Source organism: Cetorhinus maximus, chromosome 23 (genome assembly GCF_964194155.1).
Source record: "Cetorhinus maximus chromosome 23, sCetMax3.hap1.1, whole genome shotgun sequence".
Lineage (NCBI taxonomy): Eukaryota > Metazoa > Chordata > Chondrichthyes > Lamniformes > Cetorhinidae > Cetorhinus > Cetorhinus maximus.
Window position 1 is genome coordinate 27277637 of NC_135901.1, and position 26480 is coordinate 27304116.

Sequence of the window (26480 nt, forward strand, 5' to 3'; positions counted from 1 at the left end):
GTGTTGGGCTTCTCGGGAACATTGCAGCAGGCCGAGGACAGAAATGTGAGCATGAGAGCAAGGTGGTGAATTATAATGGCAGCAACTGGAAGGTCAGGGTCATGCTAGTGGACTGAGCGGAGGTGTTCCACAAAGAGGGCAGCGAACAGGGTACAGATGAATTAAAGAGAAACCATTTGGGTCCAGAACATTGTGCACATCCTTTTACTCTGGTTGTCTTTGATCCTCAAGTAATTTTCTGTTTTTTAACCATGTTCTGCTTCATTAATAAACTTTTATCAGTTAAAATATTTGATTTTTCTGGATTTTTCATGATTAGATTTCTGCACTTTAGGGAAAGTGGGTGAGAGGGGCTGGCAGGCTCTTTAACAGAAAGTGAGTCCCACTAAGGTAATTGGCAATTTGTAGGGCCAAGGGGAAAAAACAGAGCAGTTGGATGAATCAGAGTCCTTTCAACGAGATGGCAGGGACACAATGGGCTGAATGGACTCCTTCTGCCTGTGAATCTGAGCCTCCTGCTTTTGTGCAGGTTATAAGGGACAGATTTCATTTCAGCCTCTTCCCTGGATGCGTATTTAAAGAGACGGGTTTCTGTTCAGCTCTGAGTGACCGATATAACAATGTCCCCACTCCTCTTAAACATCAAACAAAGCCTTGCATGGCCGATTAAACCGAACAGCCTTCCTGCAGCTCTCTCTGGACGCAGCAAAAATGTGTTTGACTGCTTAACAATAGCGGGGTCCCCTGAAAATAATTCAAACACCTCAACAAAAACAACTTGCATTTATGTAGCACCTTTAAACATCCCAGGGAGCTTCACAGGAGCGATTACCGAACAGAAGTTGACACCGAGCCACATAAAGAGATATTAGCTCAGATGACCAGTAGCTTAGTCAAAGAGGCAGGTTGAAGGAGTGTCCTGAAGGAGCAAAAAAGATCGAGGGGCAGAGAGGTTTAGGGAGAGAATTCCAGAGTGTGGGGCCCAGGCAGCTGAAGACACGGCCCCCAGTGGTTCTGCAATTGAAACCGGGGATCGTAAAGAGGCCAGAATTAGTGGAGCACAAATATCTCGGAGGGTTGTAGGGATGGAGAAGATTACAGAGATGGGGAGAGTGTGTGTGACCACGTGGTGATTTGAAAAAAAGGCCATGGAGGGATTTGAAAAGAATGAGCCAGAATTTAGCTCAATCAACATCCCATTCACTTTTACAGAGGTAAATTGGACCCAAGGAGGAGAATTTTAAAATTGAGGCATTGCTTGAGTGGGAGCCAATGTCGGTCAGTGAGCACAGGGGGTGATAGGTGAACGGGACTGAGTGTGAGTTGGGAGACAGGCAGCAAAGTTTCTCTATTGAAGAAAGTTGGTCCAGTTCTGTACATTTCCCATCACACCGCTTATGTCTAAGATCAAGCTGACATCATCACATTCCATTGGGATTGCGCAATCCGCTGATGTCATCACATTATATTTGTGATGATGTCATAAGATGACATCAGCATGTTTGTGATTCCACAATCAGTTGACACCAGACTATAGGCTTCATTGGGAGTGTGGGATTAGCTGATGGCTGCACATTGCTTTCTCATTGTGCAGTGAGCAGAAACATTCGTTTGTAAACAGAATTTTTAACTACATGTACAGAATTGATCTTCAGATCTGGAAAATGATCTGGATCTTAAACATTTACCACTAAAATTAACAAATTTGCTCGTGCAAATGTATGTGACTTTTTCGACGACAGTTTGTTATCATTGTTTACAATAAATTGTTGTGGAGAAAAAAAACATTGGGTGAAATAATCTCCCAATGTTAACAAATGCTTTTAAAATTTCGAGTATTTCTGAAAAATGAGACATGCTGTTGAAGTTTTTTGTCTTGCATTCATCAGGACAGATGCAAGAACACCAAATGTCAAAGGGAACAACAATTTATACTGACTGAGAAACAGGGTGTTGATTGGTTGGCACATGTACCCTGATTGGTTGAGGAGTTGCCATGGGGAATGCACCAGGGAATAATTGTCCACCAAGCTTTTGTTTAATTTAAAAGGTGAAATGCCTGGACAAATTCCTTTTGCCTGCAGAGGACCGGGTTCTGCATACAAATACAAAAGATCCCAAGGTCTGGATCTGGTTCACATCTTCACCAAATGTAATCATTTCTTCCTTGGGCCATACCATATTTGCATACTATGCTTGTTCAAATCCAACCGTTAGTTTTTGAGATGTATTAAAGACAGACAATCAAGGATGAAAACATGCTCTGTATCTGCAAAGCAGAAAAATATTAATGTATTTATTAACAGCGTCCATCTGCACATCCAACAACCTGTTCTGAAAACTCTGCTCACATTTTGACAGCTGTGACAAATTCCACCCCAGCAGCAGAGACAATCCACAACATTCGAAAACAATCAGCATTAGAAATAAAGCAAACTACAACAATCGAAAAGAAAAGGTCGACTCTCCCGATCTCCCAATGTGTACGGATCCCTTCAAAAATTCCAGGATTCGGATCCTCACCAAAAACAAATCAGTTCTTCCGTGGGCCATATCCAGTCGGCGTACTGAGTTTTGTTAAAATCCATCCATTAGTTTGGGAGATAAATTGTTTACAGACAAACAGAATAACAGGGATGAAAACATTATCTCCGCCCATCTTCAGTGGCAGAGGTACTTTCAGTACATTGAGCAGCCCCGATGTCTATTCTCAGCCAGCATTGCACAGGGGGAAAAGGGCTGGATTCTCAGACCAGCAAGTCAAGGCACCCTCTTTAAATGGCCACTTCCCGCAATGGATTTAGTGGCCTCTGAAGAGAAGCAGCCTCGGTCCACACTGGGAGTTCTTGTGCCCCCCCAGTCAGCTGGCTCATGCTGATTCATGGTCCTGCTGGACAATCTGCCTGGAAGGATAGGAGCGGGTCCATGTAAAAAGAAACTTGCTTTCATATAGGGCCTTTAACCACCTCAGGGCACGTCAATGCGTTTCACTGCCAATGCAGCTCTTTCTCACGTGTAGTCATTGTCGCAAAACTGGCAGCCAATGTTTGCACAGCAAGCTCCCACCGTCGCCAATGTGACAATGACCAGATCATCTGTTCTTACTGATGTTGACTGAGGGATAAATATCGGGCCCCAGGACACCGGGGGTGAACTCCTCCCCTTCCTGCTCTCCTTTCAATTGTGGCCTTCAATTCAGTCTTGTACATCCACCTGTGAGGGCAGATGGGACCCTCGAGTTAATGACTTACTCGAAAGATGCTCTCCCTCAGTATTGGGACTGGGAGTGTGGGCCCTGGAGTATGGGGGCTCGAGTCTCTGAAGAATGTGTGTGCATCTCAGTGCTTTTCCAGTCACGCTGATGTTAAAAACCTATTGAATCAGATAGAACAGCCAAACATTTCTCCTTCTAAATTCAAAGGCCAATGAAGTTCAGGTCCTGATGAATCGAGTGACTCTGTCAGAACTTGATGTGATGTTTGGTTTGAGGTTTCTGTCTACAAATCCTCCCCTTCTGTTATCCTGTAAAAGGAGTTTACAAAAGTCATCACTGTCAGTTCAGAACCAACAATTCTAGTTTCTATGGAACATTCTTTCCTGTCTCATTCCCCAAAAGCTGTAAATCACCATCCCACACACCCTCCCTCCATTCTCATTCTATTGCCGAATGGGCTCCTTCTGTGCCATGATGAGTCTATGACTGGAAATATATTACGTAGCTAATGTACTATTTTACAGGACTAGAAATAATAATAAATGTACTTTATTACAGAACCATAAATAATATATCTAATATGTACCATATAACAACACGAGACATATCTCTGTTCTTACAATCCCTGTGGAGGCCGATAACCTTAAATTAAACAAATTTCCAAACAACCCCAATGGAATAAACTGAAGGACAAGGTTTCACTTTTTAAAACCTTTACTATAACAATCAAACTAAAACCCACATAAATGAAGCATGCATTAAGAGGCAAATCGTATTTGAACAGACAAGATAAATTTGACTTTTAACAGCTCATACAATAAAAACAGATTCCACAAAATCCCCAGCATTTCCCCCCTCAGCACTAATTCCAGTTACAGAGTCCCACACCTCTCTGTATTTCCCAGGGGGAGGGGAAAGAAAGTGTTTTACTCACAGATGTTGGACACAGGAGGAAGTGTTAGTCTGTGTGTGAAGCTAAAAACAAAAGCTGTGCTGTTTAAAAGCAAACTGGGAAGAAAATGAAGGGAAGACATTTTGCCAAGTCCCCTCCCCTCCCCCACTCCCTCAGCTGGCAGCCCAGCACACAGGCGCAGAGAGCGCTGCTGAGCCGAGCTGTCCAGAGCAGGCGCAGTGCGGCTGCTGCCAGTGGTCACTCTGCATCTTTTTTTGGACCAGCCAGCCACCATAGAAAGGGAGAGGCGGAGTTTTCCGAGCGGCTTCTGGCTCTGGCTGGGGCTGTCAGCCGGTTGCCTGGAAACCTTGGCTCGAGGAGGTGGAGGGGGAACAATGGATGAGGGTGGGTCTGGCTAGGCCAGCATTTATTGCCCATCCTTAATTGCCCTTCAGAAGGTGGTGATGAGCCACCTTCTTGAACTGCTGCAGTCACCTGGTGTAGGTGCAACCACAGTGCTGTTAGGGAGGGAGTTCCAGAATTTTGATGCAGCGACATTGAAGGAATGATGATTTATTCACAGAGTGAAACAGTACAGGTATATACCTCCTGACTCCATTCCACCCTATGTCAGTAAGTGTGGCTTCATCTGCTCTTTTAAAGGAAACTAAACCAATGAAATAAACTGACAAAAGGTAGTGACAGCCCCTGGTGGGACACTGTGACATAAACAAACCTTTAATTTAATTCTGCAAGTTTCCTTTTAAAGTGTGGTACCCGGGGCTGACAATGCACTCCAGCCCCCGCGGTGCCCACAGGTCACAGAAGGCCTCGATCTTATGAGGGGAGATTGAGGAAAGTGGGCCTGTAATCTATAGAGCTTCGAGGACTGAGCGGCGATCTCACTGAAACTGAAGAAGGGTCTTAGGGAAACGTTAACTCTGTTTCTCTCTCCACAGATGCTGTCAGACCTGCTGAGCTTTTTTCCAGCATTTTCTGTTTTTATTGGAGCCAATCTATACTTGGTTTAAATTTATTCACAGAATGAAACATTACAGGTATATACCTCCTGACTCCATTCCACTCCATGTCAGTTAAGTGTCTCTTTATACTCTTTTGAGGAAAACAGAACCAACCAATTAGCACAAAGAATAAATGAAGAAACTAACCAAATTGTTTCCCCATGATAACAAATAAAACGAGAACCAATTGACAAATCAACAGAAAGGTCAAATTAACAAATTAAAGAGGGTAATCCCTTAAAGGGACACTGTAACTAAAAGCAAAAAATCATAAAGGAAACTTGTCTAATTCAAATTAAAACGTGGTTCTTGGGGGGGGGGGGTGCGTTAATGATGCACCCCAGCCCCCGTGGTGCCCACCGGTCACGGAAGGTCTCCAGCATGCCTCTCCAGGGACACCCGGCCGGGAACATAGCCGGGGAAGAGGGGCAGACAGTCGGGATGGACGACCCCTCGACTGCCCACTGCTGGGACCTGTTAATGGCCAGCTCGGCCAGGCTCAGGGGCAGGCTTACAAGGAGGTCCTCCTCCCTCTTCACCCTCCCCACTCCATACCAGGTGCCCAAAGATCAGGAGCGTGGGGCTGAAGTGCAACCAAAAATTAAGAAAAAGCCCCTTAAGAAAACTGAAAAGGGGCTGTAATAATCTACTACAACTAACACAGACGTGGTCCATGGACTCCACCAAGCTGTAAAAAACGCAGGCATCTTGAGAGTCTGTGAACCCCCTTAACCTGCGGTTGTCTGGGACTGCTGCGTGCAACACCCTCCACCCCAGGTCCCCGATGGAAAGGGGAAGGACCCCATGTAGAGAGCCCCCCGCAACTGGGGACCTCCGCCCCCAAATGGTAAGAGAACACACCAAGGCGTGTCTGGCCGGTGGGCGAAGACAAGGAGTTGAAGGGTGTGCAGCAGCAGCCCAGACAGGAAACCCCTCCGTGCCGAGCTAAAAGGCACGGAGCGCATTTCCACGAGGCAGCTCAGGCTGTGGGGCCCAGGCTCCCGAGAGAGGGTTTGGGTCTTGGGGCCAATATGGAATTCCGTCCGAGCAGGGGTACACTCAGACGGGAACCACCGAGCACCTGAGTGTCCTCTAAGCCACGTGTGCCGTTGGGGCTGAACACCACTGTTTGAAGCTGCTGGATGACATCGGCCGCGAGCTGGACACCCACTGACGCGCAATGCACCAGTTCAAAGGTCATCCAGCCCACTCCTCCCCCACCCAGCAAATAGAGGGGGGGGCGGGTTCTGGAGAGGGGACACATAGGCTTACAAAGCTAAAGGATATGGCAGTATTGCAGGGCAGCTATTTAGGTAATGATTCCCAGAGTGTGACAGGAAGGGACAGAGTGTACACACATAAAAAACAGCAGCAAATATGGTCAAAGGTGGGAAAAAAACGGTAAAAGGGCAAAATTAATGGCTCTTTACTTAAATGCTCCTAGTGTTCAGAACAAGATAAATGAATTAACGGTAAAAATAGAGGTTAATGGATCTGATCTTATAACCATTGCGGAGACATGGTTACAAGGAGATCAAAGCTGGGAAGTAAATATTCAGGGGTATGTTACTTTTCGAAAGGACAGGCAGGAAGGAAAGGGTGGTGGGGTAGCTTTGTACAAGAGTAAATAAGTGCAAGAGCAAGAAATGATCTTGGACTGGAAGATGTAGAATCCATATGGGTGGAGGTAAGAAATAGCAAGGGGAAGAAGACACTGGTGGGAGTGGTCTATAGTCCCCTCACAGTAGCTCTACTATAGGGTAGAGAATAAATCAGGAGATAATGAAGGCATGTAAAAAAGCCAGTACATTAATCATGGGTGACTTTAATCTTCATGTAGATTGGGAAAATCAAATTGGCCGAGGTAGCCACGAGCAAGAATTCCTTCAGGACAGTTTCCTAGAACAATATGTTGTGAATCCAACCAGGGATCAGGCTATTTTGGATGTGGTAATGGGTAATGAGGCAGGTTTAATAAATGACCTCAGAGTAAAAGATCCCCTTGGAAACAATGGCGATAACATGGTAGAATTTAGCATTCAGTTTGAGAGTGAGAAACTTGGGTCGGAAACAGCTGTGCTAAACTTAAATAAGGGAATTTCAAGGGAATGAGGGCAGAGTTGACTGGAGTGGACTGGGGAAGGAGTTTAGCAGAAAAGATGGTTGATGAACAATGGCAGACGTTTAAGAAAATAGTTCATGGCTCACAACAAAGATACATCCCAGTGAGGAAGAAGGATTCTAGGAAGGGGATAAACCAACCATGGTTAACCAAGGCAGTTCAGAATAGTATCAAATTGAAAGAAAAAACATACAATGTGGCAAAGATTAGTGGTAAGCCAGAAGATTGGGAAAGTTGTAAAAACTAACAAAAGATTACCAAAAAAAAAGGGAGAAAATAAACTGTGAGGGTAAACTAGTAAGTAATATAAAGACGGACAGTAAGAGCTTCTTTAAGTATATAAAAAGGAAGAGAGAGGGAAAAGTGAACAGAGGCCCCTTAGAGAATGAGACTTGGGAGATAATAATGAGGAACCAGGAAATGGCAGAGGAGTTGAATACATACTTTGCCTCAGTCTTCACGGTAGAAGACACTAACAGCATTCCAAAAATACTAAATCATCAAGGGGCAAAGCCGGCGGGGGGAGTGGTGTTGGGGGAGGAAATAAATACAAAAACTATCACCAGAGAAAAAGTACTAGGGGAACTAACGGGGCTAAAGGCCGATAAGTCCCCTGGACCTGATGGGTTGCATCCTAGGATATTAAAGGAAGTAGCTACAGAGATAGTGGATGCAGTGGTAGTGATCTTCCAAGAATTCTCAGATTCTGGAAAAGTCCCAAAGGATTAGAAAATTGCCAATGTAACACCCTTATTCAAAATGGGAGGGAGACAAAAAAAAGGTAACTATTTGTTTAACATCTGTCATTGGGAAAATATTAGAGTCTATTATAAAGGATGTAATAGCAGAGCATTTAGAAATTCATTATATAATCAAGCAGAGTCATTATGGCTTCATGAAGGGGAAATCATGCCTGACAAATTTATTTGAATTCTTTGAAGAGCTAACAAGCAGGATAGATAAAGGGGAGCCAGTAGATGTAATATATTTGAATTTCCAAAAGATAAGGTACGGCACATAAGGCTAATTAATAAGATAAGAGCCCATGGTGTTGGCATGGATAGAGGATTGGGTAACTAATAAAAGACAGAGAGTTGGGATAAGGGGGGCATTTTCAGCATGGCAACTTGTAACTAATGGGGCACCAAAGGGATTGGTGCCACAATTATTTACAACATATATTAATGACTTGGATGAGGGAAGTGAATGTACTATTGCCAAGTTTGCGGATGACACAAAAATAGGTGGGAAGGCAATTGGTGAGGATGACACAAAGAGTCTACAGAGGGATATAGACAGGTTAGATGAGTGGGCAAAAACTTGGCAGATGGAATATAATGTGGGAAAATGTGAGGTAATACACTTTGGCAGGAAGAATAAAGGAGTTGGAATATTATTTAAACGTAGAAAGACAACAGAAAGCTGCAGCACAGAGGGATTTGGGGATCCTCATGTATGAATCACAAAAAGCTTACATACAAGGTCAACAGGTAATAGGGAAGGCAAATGGAATGTTGGCCTTTATTTCAAAGGGAATGGAGTATAAAAATAGGGAAGTCTTGCTAAAACTAGACAAGACGCTTGTTAGACCACACCTAGAATACTGTGAATAGTTTTGGTCCCCTTATCTAAGGAAAGATATACTGGCATTGGATTCAGTCCAGAGAATCATTAGGTTGATTCCGGGTATGGAGGGATTTTCTTATGAGGAGAGGTTTAGTCGGTTGGGCCTGTACTCATTGGAGTTTAGAAGAATGAGAGGTGACCTTATTGAAACATATAAGATTCTTTGGGGACTTGACAGGGTAGATGCTGAGAGGTTGTTTCCCTTTGCGGGAGAGCCCAGGACTAGAGGGCACAATCCTAGAGTAAGGGGTCGTCCATTTAAGACAGAGATGAGGAGGAATTTCTTCTCTTAGAGGGTAGTGAATCTGTGGAATTCTTTACCGGAGTGGGCTGCAGAGGCTGGGTCATTAAATATATTCAGGGCTGAGATAGACAGATTTTTAATCAGTAAGGGAATCAAGGGTTATGGGGGAAAAGGCAGGAAAGTGCAGTTGAGGATTACCAGATCAGTCATGATCTCATTGAAATGCGGAGCAGACCCGATGGGCCGAATGGCCTACTTCTGCTCCTATGTCTTAAGTCTCCAATTAGTGTGGCTTTATACTCTTTTGATTAAACTAAATTAACAAATCAGGAACAAAGTGAAAAGCAGCCCCTTAAAGGGATACTGCAAAAAGAAAAACTAACCTTAAAGGAAACTTACAACCTCAAATTAAAATGTGATTTGAGAGATCAACAAAGCATCCCAGTCCCCACTGTGCCCACCGGGCATGGAAGGCCTCGATGGTGCCGGCGGACACCGCGTCTCCCTCTCCAGGGACACCCGGCCGCGAACGTAGCCACGGAAAAGAGGCAAACAGGCCATACGACCCCCTCAGTCGCCCGCTGCCTGGACCTGTTGATGACCACCTTAGCCAGGCCCTGCAGCAGGATTATGAGGAGGTCCTCCTCCCTCCTCACCCTCCTCCACACCGCATGAGTGTCACTTTATATGTGCTCAAGTAAGCATCTAATCAATGCCCTCCACCTGTATATGCTTAACCTCAATTGATACAATTAACAGCCACAGTCTGAACAGAAGGCTCTCTAATCGGAGTGACTGCCAAGTTGTCTCAGTCGGTTAGATGACTCTGTGAATCCCTTTCCACACTCACAGCAGGCGAACGGCCTCTCTCCTCCGTGTGTACTTGCCTGTGCTTCTGCAACCTTGATGAATCTGCGAATCCCTTCCCAAACTCAAGAGCAGGTGAACGACCTCTCCCCAGTGTGAACTCGCTCATGTCTCCCGAGGCTGGAAATACCTTCCCACACTTGGAGCAGGTGAACGGCCTTTCTCCACTGTGAACTCGTTGGTGTGTCAGCAGATTGGTTGACCGTGTAAATCGTTTTCCACACACGGAACAGGGGAATGGTCTCTCTCCGGTGTGAACCGCCTGGTGTCACAGCAGGGTTGATAACTGAACGAATCCCTTCCCACACAAGGAACAGGTGAATGGTCTCTTCCCAGTGTGAACTCTCTCGTGCGCCAGCAGGTTGGATGAATGACTGAATCCCTTCCCACACTCAGAGCAGGTGAACAGCTTCTCCCTCGTGTGTATTCGCTGGTGTCTCCACAGGTTGGATGAAAGAGTGAATCCCTTTCCACAAAGGAAACATTGGAATGACCTCACCCCAGTATGAACTCGCTGGTGTCTCGCGAGGCTGGATGAATCGCCGAATCCCTTCCCACACACAGAGCAGGTGAATGGCCTCTCCCTGGTGTGAACTCGCTGGTGTGTCAGCAGACTGGATGATCGAGTAAATCCCTTACCACATTCAGAGCAGGTGAATGGCCTCCCTCCAGTGTGAACTGCCTGGTGTCGCAGCAGGGTTGATAACTGAGTGAATCCCTTCCCACAAATGGAGCAGGTGAATGGCCCCTCCCCGGTATAAACCTGCTCGTGCGCCAGCAAGTTGGATGAGTAAGTGAATCCCTTCCCACACTCGCAGCAGGTGAACGGCCTCTCCCCGGTGTGAGTGCATCAAGTGTTTCGAGTTTAGATGGTGCTTTGAATCCCTTCCCGCAGTCCCCACATTTCCAGGGTTTCTCCATGGTGCGCGTGTCCTTGTGTCTCTTTAGGTTCTACAATCAAATGAAGTCTCGTCCACACAGAACATGTGCACGGTCTCCCCTCACTGTGCATGGTGATGTTTTTTCAGGCTGTGTAACTGGTTAAAGCTCTTTCCACAGTCAGTGCACTGGAAACACTCTCACTCGGGTGTCACAATGTCTTTAAGAGAGAGACCTGGGCCAACCTTTCCAGAGTCTGCACCCTCCCTGGATTCACTTCCTTTCCCTTCAGTTCCTGCAAGTCAACAATTTGCCCCCAGATTGAGAAAAGAAATGGAAAGGGGGAAACATTGATTTCCTCACAGATGTTGCCCAGAGGAGGAAGTTTCAGTCTGAAGCTCATTGTCCAACTTCCGCATTGTGACGTCCACAATGGAACCCTGCCTGCATCAGCCAATTGGAATCACTCTGCTCCGCGGTGACGTCCTCTGGTTCCAGTCTGCAGGCCAGGAGCGCGGACAAGGGAGCCCCGCCCCCACCCATTGTTCCCACTCCCCTTCCACCTCCTCGAGCCAAGGTTTCCAGGCAACCGGCTGACGGCACCGGCCAGAGCGAGAAGCCGCTCGGAGAACGCGGGAGAGGGGATGCTGCGCATGTGCGGGGCAGAGCCCGCCCCTACCCGTCATGCTGAGGAGTTGACCAATGGGGAAAGTTGGAGGACCGGAAGGACTATGGTCCTCCAGCCAATCAGAGCGCGGGTTTTGTGAAAATGAAGATTGAGCTTCACACAGACTGAAACTTCCTCCTGTGTCCAACATCTGTGAGTAAAACACTTTCTTTTCCCCCCCTTTCCATTTCTTTTCTCATTCTGGGGGGAAATTGTTGACTTACAGGAACTGAAGGGAAAGGAAGTGAATAAATTTAAAGGAGAATCACATTTGTTTTGAAAATGCTTGTTTTTTTTAGACCCCAAGGGGATCAATGTTGGGTCTCTGGTATCTGCCCGGGTGGGGGGAGGGGCATCAGACCTGGCCTCAGTGCCACAGGAGGCAAAGCCGGGGTTCCTGCTCCTCACAGTGATCCCCCGGCTGGGAGGGAGCCTGGGGTCTTATTCATCAAGAATATGCCCCCCTCACGTCGGTCCCAGAGGGTCATTCGGCAAATGGTGGAGCCAGCGTGCAGCCAGTGCCAGGGTGCACGTTGAGAGGCTGTTTCCTCCGGCTGGGGAATCTAGAACACGGGGGCACAGTCTCTGGATAAGGGGCCGATCATTTCAGACTGAGATGAGGAGAAATTTCTGCACTCAGAGGCTTGTGAATCTTTGGAATTCTCTTATCCATCTGGTTCACCAAAGCCTTTCAGGGAAGGAAATCTGCCGCTCTTACCTGGTCTGACCTACATGTGAATCTGGACCCACAGGGATGTGGCTGACCCTTAACTGCCCTCAGAAATGGCCGAGCAAGACACTCAGTTAGACCAAACCGCGACAGAAAAGTCACTCCTGATGGACTGCAGAGACTCACAAGGTGGCTCAGCCCCAACTTCTCAAGGGCAACTAGGGAGGGGCAACAACTATTGGCCTTGCCAGTCACACCTACATTACATGAAAGGATAATAAAAATCCCAGAGTGTTGTGGGTCCTCAGTCACTGAGTATATTTGAGCGAGACAATGATAGATTTTTGAATATTATAGGATGAAAGGATTTGGGGACAGTGCAGGTCAGGCATGATCTTACTGAATGACAAAATAGGCTTGAGGGGCTGAATGGCTTCTTCCTGCTCCTATTTCTTATGTTCTTATGTTACCAAAATCATCAGGAGAGAATGGGAATAATTAAAATGTCGAATAATCATTGAGGACAGAAGGAGGGAGGGCAGTGAGTGTGGGTGGGTGGATGGGTGGGGAGGATTTACGGATGAGATGGACAAACAATTGAATCCAATCTGTTCTGAATTTGTATTCTGTACTCACAGTGATGTATTTTGTAAACTCCTTTTACAGGACATTAGAAGGGGAGGACTTACAGACAGAAATTTCAAATGAAACGTGACCTCAGGATCTGATAGAATCACTCAATTCATCGGGACCTGAATATCATCGGCCTTTGAATCTAGAAGGAGAAATGTTTGTCTGTTCTGCCTCCTTCAAAAGATTTTAAAAATAAGTGTCACTGGAAAAGCACCGAAACACACACACCCGAGTGAAAATGTTTCCAATGCACTGACTGTGGAAAGAGCTTTAACCAGTTACATAGACTGAAAAACATCACACCATTCACAGCGGAGAGAAACCTCTCATGCATTCGCTGTGAGGATGAGGTATGAACTGATCGTCAAATCTGGAGAGACACAAGGATACTCACACCATGGAAAAATCGTGGAAATGTGGGGACTGTGGGAAGGGATTCAAAGTCCCATCTGAGCTGGAAACTCATCGGCGAGTTCACACCGGGGAGAGGCCATTCACCTGCTCTGAGTGGGGGAAGGGATTCACACAGTTATCCCACCTGCCGATACACCAGCAAGTTCACACTGGAGAGAGGCCATTCACCTGCTCTGGGTGTGGGAAAGGATTCACTAATTCATCCAACCTCCTGACACACCAGCGAGTTCACACTGGGGAGAGGCCGTTCACCTGCTCTGAGTGTGGAAAGGGATTCACACAGTTATCCCACCTGCCGATACACCAGCGAGTTCACACTGGAGAGAGGCCATTCACCTGCTCTGGGTGTGGGAAAGGATTCACTAATTCATCCAACCTCCTGACACACCAGCGAGTTCACACTGGGGAGAGGCCGTTCGCCTGCTCTGAGTGTGGAAAGGGATTCACTCAGTTATCCAACCCGTGGAAGCACCAGCGACTGCACACCGGGGAAAGGCCGTACACCTGCTCTGAGTGTGGGAAGGGATTCAGTGATTTATCCAACCTGCTGGCACATGAGCGAGTTCACACTGGAGAGAGGCCGTTCACCTGCCCTGTGTGGGGGAAGAGATTCACTCAGTCATGCCACCTGCTGAGACACCAGCGAGTTCACAAGTGATTCCAGAGGTTGGATTCTGCTGTTAATCACATCCAGGGCTGAACCATGTTCATTCTGACAGTTGGTGAAGTGGGAGGGTTGGAGGGTTTCTTTCTGCTGGACTGGCCGGTCTCACGACTTTGCTTCCAGTGGCTGATGCTCTTTGAGCCTGGGAGTGCACATTTCCACTGAAATGATCCACAAAAGCTGATGAAAGACATTTATTTCATCCTGGGTAGTAAATAGTGTTTTTTCCTACCACTACAGGTAGATTTCAAATAAATACATCTGTGAGAAATGAGACATTGAATGAATGATATTTTTCAGCATAGATATAGAATTCTTACAGAATTTGTTGTGTTACATAACTCTGAATTTAAAAACACATAAATCGTCTTTAGAAACAGGCTCAGGTTCGATGAGATGATAGTGTAGTGGTAATGTCACTGGATCCGGAGGCCCAGCCTAATGCTCTGGGGACATGGGTTCAAATCCCACTGTAGCCCGTTATGTGAATTTGATTAATTATATTTGGAATATAAAACTAGTCTCAGTCATGGTGACCATGAAAGTATCATTGGTTGTTGTAAAAACCCATCTGGTTCACTAATGTCCTTTAGGGAAGGAAATCTGCCGTCCTTATGTGGTCTGGTCTGTCTGTGACGACAAAGCCATAGCAATGTGGCTGAGCCTTTACTGTCCTCTGTAATACTGTATCCAGGAGGTATTAGGAATGAACAACAAATGCTGTCCTTGTCAGCAACACCCACATCCCATGAACGAATTTTTGACGGGTCCCTGGAAAAGTCGAGATCTCCTGTTTCAGGTTTCCATGTCGACATTGCTCAGTGGATAGGACAGCGTCTTGTTGCCTCTTCTCTGTACAAGTGGCTGGGAAGAGCTAACAAATGGCCCTCAGCAGGAGATAAACTCCAAGTGTTGCTGAAAAGAGAGACATGTCGAAGCTTTTCGTCTGGCACTCAGCAACATTTGAGCAGCAGCTGAAGCTCGCTGTTTCATGCTGCTGCTATGCAGTAACAACATGAGTGGTATTCACCATTAACAGGATGCTGCCGCCAAACCAAAAAGGCATTCTGCCTATCAGACAAATGTGTAATGTGGGACATGAATTTTAGTGCCAGTGTGATGCTAGTGCTAAGAAATAGAGATAGTTTAAGAAAATTATATTTGTATTCGTGGGTGTTAGGAATGAGTTTTAGCTTTAATGTTTAAGTTTGATTTGTATTTCTGTATCTGTGTATTAAGAAAGGTCAAATTGAGGTTTAGCTTTACTCTAAAAGGTGCCTGTGTTTTTCATGAGTTTTATGACTCCTAAAGGGAAGTTAAGCAAACACAAGAGTCGAAAAAACAGTGCTTCTGCCTAGCAACAGGGGCCCAAAGAGACAGGTCCCTCCCACAGCTTCCAGTACGAGTAAGTGAGTCACACTGCGAGACCAGCTGATAATCTTAAATTGATTGTCAGTTTAATTCTTAGCACAATCAGGATTGCTTAGCAAGTGCTGTCCAATCACGGAATCACATCTCACGTTGGACACTATGTTTTGAGTTTTGCAAGCACGGGCTGGTTGGGTACAGTCAGTACTTTACCTGTTGTGAACAGCTGAAGGGACATCCTGTTTGATATGACCCGCCAGTTGAGACATATGACCTACATACCTGGCATCGCACTGGCACTGAAATTCATATACCAGTCACTCACTTGTGTGATAGGCGGAATGTCTTTTTGCCTTGACAGCAGCATCCTGTTAGTGGGGAATACCACTCATGTTGCTACTGAATAGTTCTGTCCTACCAAATGACTATTTGCTCCTATTTCCTTTTTCTACATGGAGGTCACAAATGTTAACAGTACACCCAGTGAAGTCGAAGTATGGAACGAATCAGGTGAAGCATAACTTGCCTGCTTTTCAAATCTTTCCTTTTCAGAATGAACACTTCTATGGACACCTCACTCACTGAAGCTAATAACGAAAACCCCAGTATAAATGACGTTTTTAACTGAAAAATGTTGAAGTTTTGGTTTTTGCGCCACAAGTTTCAACTTCCCATTTGAGCCTCCAGCACCTTTCTGTCTCTCTATTGCTGGTGTCAATGACAGCCAGGCGACGGAGCTGAGGGCTGAATTTAGCTGAGAATAACGGGGCCTGTGCCCCCGTTGGGAAACTGCCTATCAGTTGCACTGATAGAGAGACAGGAAGGTGCTGGAGAACTGACTGAAAAATGGGCCTCCAACCAATCGAGGCACGGGAGGGGGTGACCGGGGCTGACGGTGACACAATCCCCGGGGTTCAGTGCCCCTGTGTCCAAAGCGGGGAGTCACAGAAACAGGGTACAGAGGAGCCAAAGAGAAACCATTTGGGTCCAGAATATTGTGCACATCCTTTTACTCTGGTTCTCTTCGATCCTCAAGTAATTTTCTGTTTTTTTAACCATGTTCTGTTTCATTAATAAACTTTTATGAGTAAAAGTATTTGATTTTTCTGGACTTTTCATGATTAGATTTCTGCACTTCAGGGAAAGTGGGTGAGAGGGGTTGGCAGGCACTTTAACAGAAAGTGAGTCCCTCTAAGGTAATTGGCAAAGGAGCCAGAGGGGGAGATGAGATTTTATTTTTGACACAACGATGTTAGAAAATGGGTTTCAGGGAACCAATTAACCCTTTATCCCCTTTTCCCAAACTCTGAAATGATTCACAGTGATAACCCTTATTGGTGACAGTGGTTAGATTTTATTCAGTATAAATAAGACCTGACACATGCTCATGTCTGAGCAGTAGTATCAAAGTGCAGCAGCATTACCATTACACTCTGGGTAGAAGCACCATCTCCACGTAAATGCTCCCTGGTCTGTCCCAGATGCCATGGCACCAGTCAATGCAATATGTAAAACCTCTACAAATCTCTGTGCTCAGGGAATCCCTTCTGATACTTTTTTACATCACAAAGTCTATGGAGACTGATTTTACCCAATCATTGCTGAGCTAACATTTGAACGGACCAATTACAAAACCCGTCATTGAACCATCTGTACCCGCCCAAGCCACGTCAAACTTTCAAACAATTGGCTTCCCATGCTCCGTCTCCAGTACAGGGAGTCAGCATTCCCATGCCAAGCAGTGAAAACATGGTGGCCTTGATGCCCAGGTGTCGTCTAGGATTCAAGGCACTCTTGTTTTCTCTGTCCTCTGGGAGCTGTTCATCTCCCTGTTCCCACATAGCAAGTCGTCTGTTCTCAGCTCTGCCAGATTTCTGCTGAAGTTTGGCCCTTTTTACACCTTTCGGATCAATAAAACATTTGGTCAATGAAGACCCAAACCACAATTTCCCATCCTGTCACCTGTCAACCATCCTCAGCCAGAGAGTAATCACAACAGGAATTAAAACAGGAGAAGTGTAACAATCAAATTAAAAATAAATACACAGCCAGTCATAGTTTTTAATTAAATGTTCACTAATTAGCAAGAAAACCCGAAGTAGGGGGTCCCCCAGGATTCTTACAGTCCACACCTTGAGGACGAGGAGAACTCTCTCTCCGACCCCTCACTCAATTTCACTGCATTATTTTCCAGTTCTGTTCTGGCCCCGCCTGGGGTAACATCTACTCGATCTTTTCTCCTGAAAGAACGCCATGAGTTCTAGGTTACTAGTACATAAGGACATATGCTTCAAACAACAGATTAAGCATGGATGTAAAAGATTCTCCAGCTCTCTCCTTACCCCTGTCCAACTTGTGGAGTGTTTTCACTCAGTATTATTTCTCCCAAGCCCTTAATTAATCCAATCCAAATGTTTATCTCTGTTACTTCAATTTTACTCATTTTGTGACCATGACCAGTGTGTTTAATACTATACTGATTGTTTTAAAGTCAGTTTCTCTCTGGAGTATGTGTCAATACCTTGATAATGTCAAAATGTTGTCTCATTCACCTGGTCACATTAACCATTTCATGTCATGTTGTTTGTCAAGTAGCTGGGTATGTTTGGGACCCAGTCTTCAGTCCACTTCACCATGAATTAAGGTGGACAAAGAAAATCTGTTCCCATTCGCTGATGGTACAAGGAGGAGGGGGACACAGATCTAAGGTTTTGGGCAGGAGATGCAGGGGGGATGTGAGGGGGAATATTTTCACACAGCGAGTGGTAATGACCTGAAACTGGCTGCCAATGAGGGGGGTGGAAGCAGAGACGATTCACAATTGGATGGACACTTGACAGAATATGGACTTGATGGGCTGAATGGTCCCCTTGTATGTCCTAATGACCCCATGTTCCAAAGAGAGAAATTTCAGCTGCTGCAGTGTCTCCAACCAACTGAAGTCCCTCATCCCTGGTGCCATTCTCGTCAATCTCCTCTGCTCCCTCTCTAAGAACTTCACATCTTTCCTTAAGTGTGGGGCCCAGAAATAAGGTTCCATTCTCGAGGGATAGAATTGAAAAGCAGGGAGGTTATGTTCAACTTGTTTCGAACCATGGTGAGACTACACTGGGAGTACTGTCAACATCTGTGATCTCCATTTAGGAAAAGGAAATAGAGGCACTGGAGAAGGGGCAACAAAGATTCACAAGAATAATACCAGAACTGAGAGCATTTAACCCTCAGGAAAGGCTGGGGCTGCTTTTCTCTAGAAAAGAGAAGACTGAAGGGTGACCTGATGGAAGTCTTTAAGATGTTGAAGGGGTTCAATAATTCAATAGGGATTTCATGAGAAACCTCTTTACCCAGCGAGTGCTGTGAATATGGAACTCACTACCACAGCGAGTGGTTGAGATGAATAGCATGAATACATTTAAGGGGAAGCTAGATAAATACATGAGGGAGAAAGGAATAGAAGGATATGCTGATGGGGGGAGATGAAGAGGGGCGGGTGGAGGCTCATGTGGAGCATAAATACTGACAGAGACCAATTGAACCGACTGGCCTGGCCCTGTGCTGTAGACTCAATGGAACAGAGACAAATGTACTTACTTCAGATATACCTCCAGTCTTAAGAAAAGCATTATTTACTATCTAGGTTAAAATAAATGTCCTTCATCAGCTTTTGTGGATTATTTCAGTGGAAATATGCACTCCCAGGCTCAAAGAGCATCAGCCCACTGGAAGCAAAGTTGTGAGACCGGCCAGTCCAGCAGAAAGAAACCCTCCGACCCTCCCACTTCACCAAGTGTCAGAATGAACATGGTTCAGTCCTGCATGTGGTTAACAGCAGCAATAACAGCAGAATCCAACCCCTGGAATCACTTGTGAACTCGCTTGTGTCTCAGGAGGTTACTTGACTGAGTGAAGCCCTTCCCACACACAGGGCAGATGAACGGCCTTTCCCCTGTGTGAACTCGCTGGTGAGTCAGCAGGCTGGATGAATCTCTGAATCCCTTCTCACACTCAGAGCAGGTGAACGGCCTCTCCCCAGTGTGAACTCGCTGATGTGTCCGCAGGCCAGATGAATCACTGAATGCCTTCCCACAGTCGGAGCAGGTGAATGGCCTCTCCCCAGTGTGAACTCGCCAGTGTGTCTGCAGGTTTGATAACTGAGTGAATCCCTTCCCACACTCAGAGCAGGTGAATGGCCTCTCCCCGGTGTGAGTGCGTCTGTGAATCTTCAGCTTAGATGGGGATCTGAATCCCTTCCCACACTCAGAGCAGGTGAACGGTCTCTCACCGGTGTGAACTAGTTTGTGTGACATTATATTGGATAAATGACTGAAACCCTTTCCACACACAGAGCAGGTGAACGGTCTCTCCCCAGTGTGACTGCGTCTATGGATTTCCAGCTGAGATGGGCGCCTGAATCCCTTCCCACAGTCCCCACATTTCCACGGTTTCTCCATGGTGCAGGTGTATTTGTGTCTCTCCAGGTCCAACGGTCAGTTAAAGCCTCCTCCACGCACAGAACATGTACAATGTCTCTCCTCACTGTGAATGGTGATGTTTTTTCAGTCTGTGTCGCTGGGAACCGTCAGTGCACTGGAAACACTCTTACTCGGGTGTGTGTGTCTCGGTGCTTTTCCAGTCACACAGACGTTTAAAACTGATTGAGGCAGACAGAAAAGACAAACATTTCTCCTTCTGGATTCAAAGGCTAGTGATATTCAGGTCCTGATGAAATGGGTTGCTCTATCAGATCTTGATGTGATGTTTACATTGAGATTCTGTCTGCAAATCCTCCCCTTCTGATATACTGTAAAAGGCGTTTACAAAATTCATCACTGTCAGTACAGGACAGAAATTCAGAAACAACAATTCTAGTTTGTATGGAGCATTCTTTCCTCTCTCATTCCCCAAAAGCTGTAAATCTCCCTCCATTCTCACCCTGCTGCACCTGATGTGCACCCTCCCAATTCTCCTGAAGGTGCCGATTCATGCTCATCAAAAGACGCATGCTCACCGATTCCTGTCCAAGACTTGAAAATCTTCATAGGAGTATACTTACTGGTGAGAGCTACAGGGAGAATGCGAGGAAGAACTTTATTTCGGCAGCGCATGGTCACAATCTTGGACTCAAGTCGCCAAATGGACTCTTTCTATGCTGTAATGAATGTAAGGTTGGAAATATATAACGGAGCTACAGTACTATATCACAAGACTAGAAATAATAATAAATGAGCTTGATTACACAGCCAAAAATATATTGAATATGTAAGTACCTACATGTATTAAAAGACTAGAAATAATAATAAAAGTACTTTATTCCTGAACCATAAATAATATGTACCATATAACAACATTGGACATATCTCTGTCCTATATTAATTTACTGTGCCCTTAAATGTCAGCCATCTCCTAGGGAAATCACCCCTTTAATTGTGAACATTAGGAAAGAGACCATCCTTTTAGCCAGACAAATAAATGTGTCAAGCTGAGGGAGCAAAGGATGTCAATGTCTTTAAGAGAGAGAGAGAGAGAGAGACCTGGGCCAACCTTTCCAGAGTCTGCACCCTCCCTGGATTCACTTCCTTTCCCTTCAGTTCCTGCAAGTCAACAATTTCCCCCCAGAATGAGAAAAGAAATGGAAAGGGGGAGAAAAGAAAGTGTTTTACTCACAGATGTTGGACCTGGAGGAAGTTTTAGTCTGTGTGAAGCTCAATCTTCACTTACACAAAGCCCGCGCTCTGATTGGCTGGAGGACCAGAGTCCTTCCGGTCCTCCAATGCTCGCCATTGGTCAATCCCCGGCATGAACACAATGGGGCAGCGGAAGCATTCGTGACGATGGGAAACACTTTGACCCTATGTCGCAACAACTGCTGGCCAATGGGGAACGCCGCTCTCCGCACATGCGCAGCGTCCACTCTTGTGCACACGGGCTCTGATCGAAAGGAGTTTGCGTACACTCGGACTCTGATCGAACGGGGTTTGCATACACACAGACCCTGATCTAAAGGGGTTTGCGTACACAAAGACGTTGAACTAAAAGAGTTTTCAGACACACAGACCTTGAACTAAAGGGGTTTGAATACACAAAGACCATGAACTAAAGAGGTGTGCGTATACACAGACATTGAGCTGAAGGGCTTTTCATACGCACAGACCCTGAGCAATAGAGGTCCAAGTCAGGATGGTGTGCCACTCGGAGGGGAATCTCAACTGGTGCTGTCCCCAAGTGTCTGTTGCTGTTCGAGATGGTAGAGATAGTGGAGTTGAAGGTGATGTTCCATGAGCCTTGGTGAGTCAATGCAGTGCATTGCACACTGCAGCCACTGTACGTCACTGGTGGAGGGAGTGAATATTGAAGGTGGCGGATGGGGTGCCATTAACGTGGGCTGCGTTGTCCTGGATGAAACAGACTCTCTCTCCAATTTGAAAAAGTCTGGCTGTTAAATCATAATTGCTTTAGGAAATGACTGGGGCCCAGTAAATTTAAATAGTTTCAGTCCATTTTCAAAAGATCTGCTCTTCAAAGTTTTATTGGAACAAATCACATGAGATGTTTGTAGTTGAATTGAATGCCTTGGTTCCTCACTCGGATACCTGGCTGACAAGAGGCAGTGATTGGACAATAGCTGGAAGCAATGAGCTGAAATGTTCTTCTGTGAGTTAAACTGTTTCCCTTTAACCCAGAATGGACAATGTCAGAGTTAAAGGCAATACCAGACTCAAATACATTGAATATACAGCACACAAACAGGCCATTCAGCCCACCCCATCCATGCCAATGTTTATACTTCACTTGAGCCTCCTCTCATTCTTTCTTATCTCACTCTCAGTGAATCCTTCTGTTCATTTCTCCCCCATGTGTTTACCCAGCTTCCCCTTAAATGTATCTATGTTATTCACCTCCACCACTCCCTGTGGCGGCGAGTTCCATGTTCTCACCACTTTCTGGTAAAGAAGTTTCTCCTGAATTCCCGATTTGATTTAGAAATCACTGTCTTATGTTGGTGGCCTCTAGTTTTGCTCTTCCTCCTACAAGTGGAAACATTTTCTGTGTCTATCATAACCTTTCAGAATTTTATAAACCTCCATTAGCCCTCAGCCTTGTCTTTCCAAAAGTGAAGTGACCCAGCCTATTCATCGTCTCCTGGTGCATTAAACCTTTCAGAGTGAAAATCTGAAGACAAAAATGTTTTGTTCACACCTGAACTCAGCACAGTGAGAGAGGAGGGACAGAGTCACAAGGAAGCCTGAGAAGAGGAGATTCACTGAGATTGGCTGGGCTGGGCTGGCCTATGCTGTGATCGTTGATCAGACTGTTCATTATAGGGGTCTTGGAGTTAGGGGGCAGTGAGGGAGTTCAAGTGGCAGCCTTCAATAAAGCAACAACCTGTATTTATACAGCACCTTTACTGTAACAAAACGTCCTGTTTCTGTGCTGTATTTTCAATGTAATTGTGCCCAGTATGGTCTTGAACTCTGACATAGTCCATTGCGGGTTCAAGGTCAAGGTCCCAAGGAGCATTTTGAAACAGAAGTTGACAAAAGCTGATAAAGTTGTCTATGTCATAGAACATCCCACTCCCTTTTTCTCATTCGTTTCTGGGATGCGGGTGGATTGTCCCAAATTGCCCTTGTTCAGAGGCCATGTAAGGGTCAACCGCATTGCTGTGGGTCTGGAGTTACATGTAGGCCAGACTGGGTAAGGACGGCAGATTTCCTTATGGAATCAGAAGGATTTTTGCAACAATTGGCAATGGTTTCACTGTCATAATGAAACCTTAAGCTCCAGGTATTCATTGAATTCAAATTTTGCCAGCTGCTATGGTGGCGAACTCGGTTCCCCAGAGAATCACCCGGGGTCTCTGGAATACCAGCCCAGTGACAATGCCACTATCCCACCACCTCTCGAGCTATAAATCTCTGCGCCCCAGACATTCCCTCCTCCTTATTGTTTGTAACTAATTCATCCTACTATTCTCCTCCTGCTTTTTCCCCAATTCTCCTCCCCTGAAGGTGCTGACTCTCGGGTTCAGTTTCACACTCACCGATTGCCCTGCCCAATATGTCACCCAGGTGTCTAAATCTTTACACCTGAAGTTAACAAACTGTTTTGCTAAGGGGCGTCACAATCAAATCCAGTACTTTGTGTCAGGGCGGGGTCACTGCGCCCCCCACACCCACTTTCCATCCCAGTCCCAGGAGTTTGGAGACTGGGCTTCGGATTAGTAATGGCGGCGGCAGCTCCCACAATCCACAGCGCCGGGGAAACCGCTCTATCCGCCGCGTGGGCGGGCGGCCCGGGACTACGCATGTCCGAGGGAGAGGGGAAGCTGCGCATGTGCAGGGAGAACCCCCACCCCCCCCAACCCCCAACCTTCCCGTCATGCTGAGCGGTTGACGAATGGGAAGAGTCGGAGGACCGGAAGGACTCTGGTCCTCCAGTCAATCAGAGCGCGGGCTTTGTGTGAATGAAGATTGAGCTTCACACAGACTAAAACTTCCTCCTGTGTCCAACATCTGTGAGTAAAACACTTTCTTTTCTCCCCCCTTTCCATTTCTTTTCTCATTCTGGGGGGAAATTGTTGACTTGCAGGAACTGAAGGGAAAGGAAGTGAATCCAGGGAGGGTGCAGACTCTGGAAAGGTTGGCCCAGGTCTCTCTCTCTCTCTCTTAAAGACATTGACATCCTTTGCTCCCTCAGCTTGACACATTTATTTGTCTGGCTAAAAGGATGGTCTCTTTCCTAGTGTTCACAATTAAAGGGGTGGTTTCCCCTGGAGATGGTTGACATTTAAGGGGACAATAAATTAATATAGGACAGAGATATGTCCAGTGTTGTTATGTTAGATATATTACTTGTGGTTCTGTGAAAAAATACATTTATTATTATTTATAGTCTTGTAAAATAGTATTGTATCTACGTTATATATTTCCAGTTCCGGGATCATTATTGCACAGATGGAGTCTATTCAGAAACTTGAGTCCATGCCGACTCTCTGTGGAGTAAAAAACAAAAAGCTAAAAGCTACTGCGGATGCTGGAAATCCAAAACTCTGTGGAGTAATCCAGTCAGTCTGGTGAAACTTCTCTGAACTGCTTCCAATGCAAGTATATCCCTCCTTAAAGAAGGAGCCCACAACTGTATAAGTACTCTAGGTGTGGTCTCACCAATACCCTGTACAGCTGCAGTAAGACTTCCCTACTTTATACTCCATCCTCCTTGCAATAAAGGCTTACATTCCAATTGCCTTCCTCATTACCTGCTATACCTGCAGACTGACGTTTTGTGATTCATGTGCAAGGACACCCAGATCCCTATGTACTGCAGCATTCTGCAGTCTCTCTCCATTTAAATAATATTCTGCTTTTCCATTCTTCCTGCCAAAGTGGACGACCTCACATTTTCACACATTATACTCCATCTGCCAATACTTTCCCCCCACACTAAACCTATTGCTATCCCTTTGTGGACTCTTTGTAAAGTCCTCACAACTTGCTTCCCTACCTATTGTTGTATCATCAGCAAATTTGTCTACAATACAGTCAGTTCCTTCATCCAAGTCATTAATATGGATTGTAAATAGTTGGAGCCCCAGTTGTGATCCCTGCAGGACCTTGGAGGCCCCAGGATAAATATATTCAAGACAGAGATTGATAGGTTTTAGATATTGAAGATATTAAGGGTTTTTGGGGATAGTTCAGGAAAATGGCGCTGAGGCAGATCAGCCATAATCTCATTCAATGGTGGAGCAGGCTTGATGGACCAAATGGCCTACTCCTGCTCATATTTCTTATGATCTCTGTGTCCTGGACAGGAAGTGGTGAGCATGGATCTGTCGATCAGCATGAACCTTCAGGAGAATTGGGAGGGTGTATGTTAGGTACAGCAGAGTGAGAATGGAGAGAGTGTGTGTGTGACGGAGATTCAAAGCTTTTGTGGAATGAGAGGGGAAAGAATGTTCCTTAGAAACTGGAATTGTCTGTTCTGAATTTCTATCCTGTACTGACAGTGATGTCTGTTGTGAATTCCTTTTACAGGACACTAGAAGGGGAGGATTTGCAGACAGAAGGCTGAAATCAAAGGTTAAGGTCAGACAGAGTCACTTGGTTTATCGGAACTTGAATCTGATCAGCTTTTGAATCTAGAAGGAGAAATGTTTCTGTGTTCTGTCTGCTTCAAAATGTTCTACACGACAGGGGGACTGGAAAAGGCCCGAGACCACCACACCCGAGTGAGAGTGTTTCCAGTGCACTGATTTGGAAAGAGCTTTCACCAGTTACACAGCTTGAGAAAAACGTCACCATTCACAGTGAGGAGAGACATTATACATGTTCTGTGTGAGCACAAGGCTTCAACTGACCGTCAGACCTGGAGAGGGACACGGACACGTGCACCATGGAGAAACCATGGAAATGTGGGGACTGTGGGAAGGGATTCAAAACCCCATCGAAGCTGGAGACTCATCGACGCAGTCACACCGGGGAGAGGCCATTCACCTGCTTTGAGTGTGGGAAGGGGTTCGCTCAGCTACACCACCTGCAGTCACACCAGCAGGTTCACACCGGGGAGAGGCCATTCACCTGCTCCGTGTGTGGGAAGGGATTCGCTCGGTTATACAACCTGCAGACACACCAGCGAGTTCACACCGGGGAGAAGCCGTTCACCTGCTCTCAGTGTGGGAAGGGATTCACTCAGTCATCCAACCTGCAGACACACCAGCGGGTTCACAACAGGGAGAGACTGTTCACCTGCTCCGTGTGTGGGAAGGGATTCACTCGGTCATCCAACCTGCTGACACACCAGCGGGTTCACACTGAGAGGCAGTTCGCCTGCTCTGAGTGTGGGAAAGGATTCACTGAGTTATACAGACTGCAGGTGCACCAGCGAGTTCACACTGGGGAGAGGCCATTCACCTGCTCTCAGTGTGAGAAGGGATTTGCTCGGTTACACCACCTGCAGTCACACCAGCAGGTTCACACTGGGGAGAGGCCATTCACCTGCTCCACGTGTGGGAAGGGATTCGCTCGGTTATACAACCTGCAGACACACCAGCGAGTTCACACCGGGGAGAAGCCGTTCACCTGCTCTCAGTGTGGGAAGGGATTCACTCAGTCGTCCCACCTGCAGACACACCAGCGAGTTCACAAGTGATTGCAGGGTTTGGATTCTGCTGTTTTTTCCGCTGATAATCACATCCAGGA

At 46.0% G+C, this 26480-nt stretch overlaps 7 protein-coding genes across 10 annotated transcripts in view; 3 read left to right on the forward strand and 4 right to left on the reverse strand.

The window, feature by feature from the left end:
- Positions 1 to 11293, reverse strand: part of LOC144697214 (uncharacterized) — a 129656-nt gene extending 118363 nt beyond the window's left edge. The window contains exon 1 of the mRNA XM_078569110.1: positions 11230 to 11293. The gene's annotated coding sequence lies outside the window, so the exon portion shown is untranslated. The remainder of the gene's footprint in view (positions 1 to 11229) is intronic.
- The window catches only part of LOC144697925 (uncharacterized), a 203828-nt gene that overhangs the window by 162138 nt on the left and 15210 nt on the right, over positions 1 to 26480 (reverse strand). The gene's annotated exons all lie outside the window — the stretch shown is intronic.
- The window catches only part of LOC144697221 (uncharacterized), a 264883-nt gene that overhangs the window by 69345 nt on the left and 169058 nt on the right, over positions 1 to 26480 (reverse strand). The window lies entirely within an intron of this gene.
- LOC144697927 (uncharacterized) overlaps positions 1 to 26480 on the forward strand; it is an 84701-nt gene that overhangs the window by 2614 nt on the left and 55607 nt on the right. Inside the window, exons 2-3 of the mRNA XM_078569889.1 lie at positions 4284 to 4452; positions 13411 to 13829. Coding sequence (XP_078426015.1) covers positions 4284 to 4452; positions 13411 to 13829 — 588 coding nt within the window. The remainder of the gene's footprint in view (positions 1 to 4283; positions 4453 to 13410; positions 13830 to 26480) is intronic.
- The window catches only part of LOC144697932 (uncharacterized), a 273791-nt gene continuing 258949 nt past the window's right edge, over positions 11639 to 26480 (forward strand). The window contains exon 1 of the mRNA XM_078569892.1: positions 11639 to 11686. The gene's annotated coding sequence lies outside the window, so the exon portion shown is untranslated. The remainder of the gene's footprint in view (positions 11687 to 26480) is intronic.
- On the reverse strand, positions 16614 to 19850 carry LOC144697245 (uncharacterized). Its single transcript, XM_078569173.1, has 2 exons — positions 18874 to 19850; positions 16614 to 17522 (listed from the first exon to the last, which is right to left on the reverse strand). Exon 1 carries the CDS (start codon positions 19731 to 19733, stop codon positions 19143 to 19145), a length of 591 nt encoding a protein of 196 aa, XP_078425299.1. The 5' UTR covers positions 19734 to 19850; the 3' UTR covers positions 16614 to 17522; positions 18874 to 19142.
- Positions 25584 to 26430, forward strand: LOC144698450 (uncharacterized). The gene has a single exon (XM_078570392.1). It carries the CDS (start codon positions 25675 to 25677, stop codon positions 26428 to 26430), a length of 756 nt encoding a protein of 251 aa, XP_078426518.1. The 5' UTR covers positions 25584 to 25674.